Raw genomic sequence first — 8,949 nt, 5'->3', positions numbered from 1 at the left:
CTAAGATCCCAGAATTCCATCTGTCTTTCCCACATGGTAGGGGCCCAAGCTCTTTGGCCATCACCTGCTACCTTCCCAGAGTGTGCTTCAATAGGGAACTGCATAGGAAGTGGAGTAGCCAGGACTTGAACTGGCCCTCTGATATGGGATCCTTCTGTTGCAAATAGAACCTTAACCCTGAAGTGGGGTCTAATTTTATTCCGGGTCCTTGCCTTCTACTGAGAAAAGCATTTGAAACACAGAAACATGTACAGTACACAAAATGATAACATTTATTTAAGGGATGATAAAGTAAGGAAATATGAGCGTGGGTGGGGAGTGGGCCAGAAGGAGAAAACGGATGGGAGAGGAGTGGAGAGAGCACCTCAGCATCCGTCTCCCAAGATCAGGACACACTTCTTCCAGTGCTGGCTGCTTTTGAGGTAGAAGTGTGGTGGCTATTCACATGGCACGTGCCCCACCCAGAAGGAAACATGCCCAGTAAGGGGCAGTTTATTGGACAAGTAGGATAGAATTACATGGGGCAAGGGCTTCTGACTTGGGACTTCCAGCTCTGTGGCCCTAACCTTATCCCATCTCATCTCCCCTCAGAGATTTCCGACCCTTAATCTTTAGGGGGTGCTGAAGGATGATGATCCGTCTTCTGTAGCTACTTCCTGCTGGCCAGGGGCGTTGTCCCTACCTATCCAGGGTTCGGAAACCTCTTCTTATCTAATCGATCCATCTCATGAGCTGGAAAATGTTCATCTGTCACGGCCAATCGCTGTTGCCCCACATGGTCATCATCATTTTGAGAAGCTGTCAAATTCTGAAATAGAAAAGTTTGTCAATCAGGATGAGCATAATTGGAAAAAAGGTAAATTTAAAGTTGAATCCCCTTCAAGATAGGAGGAGTATATTCCACTGTTTCCCAAAACATGGGCATTGATAGATTGTCTTTGTCCAGATTATAAAACCATCTAGCATAGCCATAAAGACTGCTAGTATCCTTTTCAGTGAATATACAACTGTTAGAGCAGATGCCGCAGTTCCATTAATCACTGCACATGCTCCTAATTTTGCCAGTATGCATTTTATGGCCAGCTAGTTGTCCATGACTGTCTTAGAGCACCCACGGACTCAAGCAATTGCTGTAAAATCTGGCCTGAAGTGTAGGCTCTAGTTTGGCCCACACAATGAACAGATTTTTAAATGGTTTTCTATGGCCTAGCAGGATCTCCTACTATCATACTACAAGAACTATGGAGTTTTCCTCACAACAGCAGCCTCCTGAGAGAATGAAAGATAGGTAAAACATGTGTGTCATTAAGTGTAGCAGGTTCTATATAATAAAAGCAAATATTTTTACTCACCCTTTTGCCCTTTGAAGATGTATTCGAGATCTTCAATGCATTCACAAGAGTGAGCAGACTTGTTCTCTGTGTGCACCTGTGAAGACTAAAGAGGTAGAACTGAGATCCTTGACAAAGGTACCCAGCTTGGGATGCCCTGAATTTGCCTTCAGTAGGAGTGCTGGGTAGCACCTTGTAGGATTCCTTTCATTTAGGCTGCAATTGATCAGAGTTAGAGTCTTTGCTGCAAGTGTCTCTTCAGCCTTGGTCTCCTGGGGACAGGCTGTCATGACTTTTGGGACCTGGCACTGTGAGAATTTTATTACCACAGTTCATTAACCTCTTGTATAGGAAAAAGATTAATAATAAACTTTTATCTGATCCTGTATCCCTGAGTCAAAGAGAGTGTCAGAGGTGAAGAAGACCTTTTTATATAGCATTTTAGTCAGGCAGCCTTAGGTGCCACTTTGATCCTGAGGGCAATAGGTAAGAATTTAAGCCATGTTTCTGAGGTCTCTTGGCAAAGCTTAGCCAAGATTATCTTAAGAATATGACTAGCTTTTTGAGTTTATATGATGACTAAGGTCTCCAAGGGGCATGGAGATAAGAAAAACCTAAAGCAGTCACCACATGCTGAGGTATTGTCTTTATGACAGTATGCAGCCTTTACCCTCCAAACACCCAAGGAACTCGTGGCATTAAACCGCCTCTTCCAAAACAGTGAGAGTCATATATTAATAATCCTCCATTCAGCACATGGCCTTATGACTGAACGGCCACCTCCACTAGCATCCTTCATGTAGCCTGGTTGAGGAGAACATTCTATGACAGGGCTCGTGTAGTGAGGATATTTAGTGACCAAAAAGCTCAGGTACTAAAGCTATTTCTAGAACTGCTGTGCAGCAGTGACTTTTGCTGCCTTATCTGCTAGCACATTTCTCTGAATAGCATGGCTATCTGTCTTCTTGTGTCCCCTGCAGTGGATGACAACCACTTTCTAAAGACTCCAGTGCTCCTGAAGGAGAGCCAACATCTCTTCTCCTTATTTAATGGGAGAGTTCTTTGCAGTCAGGAGGGCTCTTCCTTTCAAAATGGCTCCATGTGCATGGAACTCAAGGAAAACAAACTGGAGCCTGTACATGTTAACTCATTAGCTCTTCCTCATTGCAAGGCTCTAGTTAAAGCAGTGAGTTTGGCCTTTTTCAATCAAGTGCTAGATGGCAATGTCTGAGATTCTATCACTTGAGTAAGATCCACCATGGCATAACCTGCCTTTTTAACTCCTTACTTCATGCAACTACTGCTGTCAGTAAACCGCTTTGTATCTTGATTTTCTAGAGGTTTTTTAAAACTGTACCCTTAGGAGTGAGTCCACAGGGATGAATGAGGAATCATATACAGCTGAAGTTTCTGTAGAACCTGAGAAGCCGAAAGTGATAATGGCTCTCCACAAGCCCTGTTATACTTATACATGTGATTCAGATCCCTTGTACTAGTTGTATTGGATACATTACAATGTTTTTATACCCCAATTTGAGGTTCTCAGTTTTAAGCAGCCTGCCTCCAGGGCCCCTGTGGGTTGATCTTTATCTAAGGGCATCTTCATTGCTCAATGCCCCTATTAAATTGTTTGAATGAACATGCCTTACATAATCTGGCCATGTGAAGAGTGCTGCTGCTTTCTCAATGGTGCCAACCCACTTGGCAGCAAACACATGTATAGTGGGGCATTTTCCCAGCATCCAACATGAACTTATGGGATGTCATCTCTGCAAGAAACCGATCTCTAGTGGGGCACTGTTCCTCATGCCAGGAGGAAAAGCTCCTGGGTTGTAAAAATAACACAGCTTATGCCTGAAGACCAGCTGCTAGAATTTGTAAGCCCTGAAGCTTCTGTGCCCTGGACATTCTCTGGGGCTAAGACCAGCATATCTAGAGCTTGTGACCTCAGGTGGCATTGAAACCCATACCTGGCTGCGTATTCCAGGGTAGGAAAAACCAGCATAAAGCTAAGATAAATTGTAGGGCTGCTGACTAGGTACGTGGCTTGTCCTAGCTATGGGGTCCACCATGGTCAAGTGGGGTCCATTTCCATCTTCTACTGAAAAGCTGAAGCCACACTTGAGGCTTCCATGGTTGGCAAAATCCCTCCCTCAGCTCCTGATGAGGAACTCCTGCCATGTTAGGAAGTACCGCCTGCTGACAGGGGGTGTGGCACATATACACTGCACACCTGTTTTGAGGACCATGCCAGTCAGATGAAGAGAAGTTTGCTAGCACAAGGTGAGTTGTTTGGGCCACCTGCCCATCTTAATAAGGAAAGCACCATGATTCAAAATCTTAAGACCAAACTTTTCAGCCAGGTGTATTGCATCCAGTAGAAACTAAATGCAAGTTCCAGGTTTTTCAGCAGTGAGAATGAATCTAAAATTTAAAAAACATACTACACACTAGAAACAAAGAATTTGGGCACAAGTCCACAAACTGGCCCACTCTCTTCCCGTTTCTCTGTCCAGATCCTCCTTACTAAGACATCTCATAGCCACCTTTCATCCGCTAATGCTATAACTTAGGAACAAGGTGCCCACAACTGCATCTTAACAGATCTGCCTGAGATCAACAGCAGTGAGACTGAGGGAGACACTTTTGAATTTTCACAAGGAGGTAAAAGCTTAGTACAGCTGAGACAGGGACAAATTAAATTCCACTTGCCACTGTTGCTTTTTCAGTTCCCTGTTGGGTTTTCTCAGACACCTGGATGGCTCACCCATAAGAAGTGAAGTAAGTGGGGTGGCTGAATGTGTATTCCAGGTCTGTACCTTCTATTTAGAGAGGCATTCTAAGTACAGGCACATATACACTGCCCAGAATGATGAAGTTTATTAAAAGGAGAAAGAACACACATGCATGAGCATAGGTGGGGAGTGGCCAGCAGCATAAACAGCTGGGGGAGGGGAATGGGAGAGGCAGCACCTCCTTCTGTCCTGGTCTCCAGCTGAAGAGCTTGCTTTTCCCAGTGTTGCTGGTGTATGAGGTCAGAAGGTAAGTGGCTACTCACTTGGCCCCTCACCCTCAGATCACAGGGAAAGGAGACATGTCCCAGGAAGGGTTGTTTGGTGGACAAGTAGGCTAGAACTGCATGGGGCAGGGGCTCAGTGACTTCCAGCTCCATGGTCTGAACCTGGCTACATGCTTTGTCCCATCACTTTTTCAACCCCCCACCCTTGAGTTTGTAGGACCTGGGATGTGCTCCTAACAAATATAAAACAGAAAGCTATGGGATGCAGTTCACCAAATAATCAAACATTGTGGCAGGCAAATGGGCCGAGCAGCCAAAACACTACTTGGGAGGTCTGCATCCACATCCAAGTGCCTGGACTCTAGACTAAGTTAAGGTCCCCAGTCCATCTTTCTGCTCATGTGCACCCTGGAAGGCAGCAGGTGAAGGCTCAAATACTTGAGTTCTTTTCACTCCCTTGAGGGACCAGGATGGAGATCCAAGTTCTGGGCTTCAGCCTGGTCCAGCCACGGCTGTTGTGAGCATTTGGGGAGTGCAGCAGAAGATGGAAGATACCTCTCTCTCTCTCTCTCTGTCTCCCTTTCACTCTCTGCTTTTGCCTCTGCACATTTGCCTTTCAAATCAATATTTTTTAAAATTAAATATAAATATAGATTCTGGTTATTAACCCTTTATCTGTTGCATAGTTTGCAAATATTTTTTCCCATTCTGTTGGTTGTCTCTTCACTCTCCTGTTTCTTTTGCAGTACAGAAACTTCTCAATTTGATGCAATCCCAATAGTTGATTTTGGCTTTGACTGCCTGTGCCTCCCGGGTCTTTTCCAGAAATTCTTTGCCTGTGCCAATATCTTGAAGGGTTTCTCCAATGTTCTCCAGTAACTTGATGGTGTCAGGTCGTAGATTTAGGTCTTTAATCCATGTTGAGTGGATTTTTGTAACCAACAACCCAATTAAGAGATGGGCCAAGGACCTCAATAGACATTTTTCAAAAGAGGAAATCCAAATGACCAACAGGCACATGAAAAAATGTTCAAGGTCATTAGCAATCAGGGAAATGCAAATCAAAACCACAATGAGGTTTCACCTCACCCCTGTTAGAATGGCTCACATGCAGAAATCTACCAACAACAGATGCTGGCGAGGATGTGGGGAGAAAGGGACACTAACCCACTGTTGGTGGGAATGCAAACTGGTCAAGCCACTTTGGAAGTCAGTCTGGAGATTCCTCAGAAACCTGAAGATAACCCTACCGTTCGACCCAGCCATCCCACTCCTTGGAATTTACCCAAAGGAATTTAAATAGGCAAACAAAAAAGCGGTCTGCACCCTAATGTTTATTGCAGCTCAATTCACAATAGCTAAGACCTGGAACCAACCTAAATGCCCATCAACGATAGACTGCATAAAGAAATTATGGGATATGTACTCTTTAGAATACTATACTGCAGTAAGAAAGAACGAAATCCAGTCATTTGCAACAAAATGGAGGAATCTGGAACACATCATGCTGAGTGAAATAAGCCAGTCCCAAAGGGACAAATACCATATGTTCTCCCTGATTGGTGACGACTGACTGGACACCAAGAGGGAAACCTGTTGGAGTGAGGTGGACACTATGGGAAACGGTGGCTTGATCAGCATAGCCCTGACTGTTAATGAACAACTTAATACATTATCCCTCTTAGTAGTTTTTTTTTTATCTGTTCTACTTAACATGACTGATTTAGTTCTGTAATTGATGCACAGTTATTCTTAAGTGTTGAAAATTAACTGAAATGTGATCCCTGTTGAACATGGGAGTGGGAATGGGAGAGGGAAGAGATGTATAATTTGGGACATGCTCAGGCTGACTTGCCCCAAGTGGTGGAGTTGGAAGCATACCAGGGGATTCCAATTCAATCCCATCGAGGTGGCATGTACCAATGCCATCTCACTGTTCCAGGTGATCAATTTCAGTTCACAGTTGGTCATGGTGGAGGGACTGGGAGTCAAAGGGAGCACATAGACAAGTCTAGTACCTGCTAACGCTAACCAATGGAGTAAATAAAGGGGAGAGTGATCCAACATGGGAAGTGAGATACTCAGCAGACTCATAGAATGGCGCATGTCCTAAATAGCACTCTGGCCTCAGAATCAGCCCTAAAGGCAGTCGGATCTGGCTGAAAAGCCCATCAGAGTATTTCAGGCATGGAAAGCCAAGACACTCTGGCAAAAGATCTCTGCGAGTGAGATCCCAGTGGAAAGAACAGGTCTTCAAAGAAGGAGGTACCTTTCTCTGAAGGGAGGAGAGAACCTCCACTTTGACTATGACCTTGTCTAAACAAGATAAGAGTCGGAGAACTCAGAGGGCTTCCATAGCCTTGGAAACTCATGACTGGAGCATGGGGAGATTACTGATGCCATAGACAGGAGTGTCAATTGGTAAAGTCAACAACAGGAGTCACGGTGCATTTACTCCTCATGTAGGATCTCTGTCCTTAATGTGCTGTGCATTGAGATTTAATGCTATAACGAGTACTCAAACAATATATTTCACTTTGTGTTTCTACGGGGGTGCAAACTGTTGAAATCCTTACTTAATGCATACTAAACTGATCCTCTGTAAAAAAAAAAAAGATATTATCAATTCCCAACTTGACTCTCACTGGGATTAAACATGACAATAGGTCTGCTCTGATTTCATCATCATTTAAAAAAATCATCTATTATTTTTCACTTTATGTTTCTGTGTGGGAGCAAACTGTTGAAATCCATACTTAATGTATACCAAAGCTGATCTTCTGTATATTGAGATAATCGAAAATGAATCTTGATGTGAATGGAAGGGGAGAGGGAGTGGGAAAGGGGAGGGTTGTGGGTGGGAGGGACGGTATCGGGGGGGAAGCCATTGTAATCCATAAGTCGTACTTTGGAAATTTATATTCATTAAATAAAAGTTTAAAAAAAATAAATATAAGCTATTTCCTTATAACCAAAAAAAGATTTATTGATTTGAAAGGCAAAGCCTGTGGCAGGCAGTGGGAGGAGAGTGACAGAGACAGGGACAAGAGAGAGACTCCTCCATCTACTGCTTCACCTCCCGAATGACCAGAACAGATAGGCTGGGCCAGGCCAGAGGCAGGAACTTCTGAGTTTCCCATGTAGGTGACAGGGGCCCAAGTACTTGAGACAACCTTCATGCCTTTCCCAGATGCATTAGTGGGGAGCTGGATTGGAAGTAGAGCAGCTGGAACATAAACTGACTCCAATATGGAGTGTGGGTGTTCCAAGTGGTGGCTTAACCTGCTACACGACAAAAGAGAACTGCCACCCAAATTTTTAAACATTGAATTATCAAGTAGTCCATCTAGGTATGTATACATCTAGGTGTATATATATCTAGGCATATGACTCCAAGAATTGGAAACGGGGGTGGGTGTTGAGGTGTAGCCAATTAAACTGCCACTTGGGAGGTCCACATCCCATACTAGAGTGGCTGGTTCCAGTCTTGGCTAATAGGCTTTCAATTCAGCTTCCTGCTAACACTCATGGGAAGGCAACAGATTATGGCTCCAGTTCTTGGCCTCTGTCAACTATGTGGGAGACCTAGATGGAGTGCAGGGCTCCTGGCTTTATCCTGGCCTGCCTTCATTGTTGTGACCATCTGGAGAGTGAGGCAGAGCTCTCTTTCAGTCACTGTGTCTTTCAAATATGTAAGCACATATATAATAAAAGAATTGAAGACAGGGGCTCAAGGAGTAATTTGTACCCATGTTCACAGTAGCATTATTCACATTACCCCAATATGCAAACAACCCATGGGACCATCCAAAGAAAATGAGTGTGGAAAAACAATGTGGTCCATCTGAACCACAGAGTATTATTCAACCTTTCAAAGGCAGGATATTCTGACACTTACTACTGCACGCATGAATCCTGAGGACTGGATAATACAAGCCAGCCACAGAAAGACAAACACCAAGGGCAGGCAGTTAAGATGCTTGCATACCATGTCAGAGTTACTGGGTTTCACTCTCAGCTCTGGCTCCTGACTCCAACTTTCTGCTGTTGCAGACAGGGAAGTAGCAGCTGATGGCTCATGTGATTGGCTTCATTCCATGCACATGAGAGGCCTGAATTGATTTCCCAGCTCCTGGCTTCAGCCCAGTCCAGTACTCACCATTACAGGCCTGCAAGGAGTGAACCAGCTGATGGGAGCTCTGCCTGTCTCTCTGCCTCTCAAAGACCAAATACAATGACATTTTAAAGAGAGAGCAAATACTGCATAATACTTGAGATAGAGTTGTCCCATTCATTGAGACAGGAGTAGACCTGGGGGTGCCAGAGGCTGGGGAGGGGGATGGGGAGTGTTTCATGTGGAGGAGAGGAGTGTTGGTGATGTGCACACAACCCTGTGAATGCTCTTCATGCCACTACTGTATACTTTAAAAGGGTTAAAATAGTAACATTTGTGTTTTGTTTTATTAGAATAATTTAAAAGGTAAAAGAATCCCCACCCAATATCTATCAATGCAGACCAAAGTTACTCAATTTGACTATAGCTGCCAATACTAGCCTGGACTTGACAGTGACCCCAGACTTCATATACCTAAGTGGGCC

General features: G+C 44.3%; 1 protein-coding gene across 1 annotated transcript in view; it reads right to left on the bottom strand.

Annotated features, from left to right (window-relative positions):
* Positions 1–258: 258 nt before the first annotated feature.
* LOC149120580 (uncharacterized) overlaps positions 259–8,949 on the bottom strand; it is a 39,088-nt gene continuing 30,397 nt past the window's right edge. The window contains exons 2-3 of the mRNA XM_089322014.1: positions 1,353–1,437; positions 259–808 (exon numbers count right to left, since the gene is read on the bottom strand). Of these exons, the coding sequence (XP_089178140.1) occupies positions 786–808; positions 1,353–1,437 (108 nt within the window). The 3' untranslated portion in view covers positions 259–785. The remainder of the gene's footprint in view (positions 809–1,352; positions 1,438–8,949) is intronic.

The sequence above is a fragment of the Oryctolagus cuniculus genome, chromosome 19 (genome assembly GCF_051225735.1).
Source record: "Oryctolagus cuniculus isolate XC-2025 breed Fujian yellow rabbit chromosome 19, ASM5122573v1, whole genome shotgun sequence".
Taxonomy (NCBI): domain Eukaryota; kingdom Metazoa; phylum Chordata; class Mammalia; order Lagomorpha; family Leporidae; genus Oryctolagus; species Oryctolagus cuniculus.
This window is presented reverse-complemented; position numbering and strand designations above follow the sequence as displayed.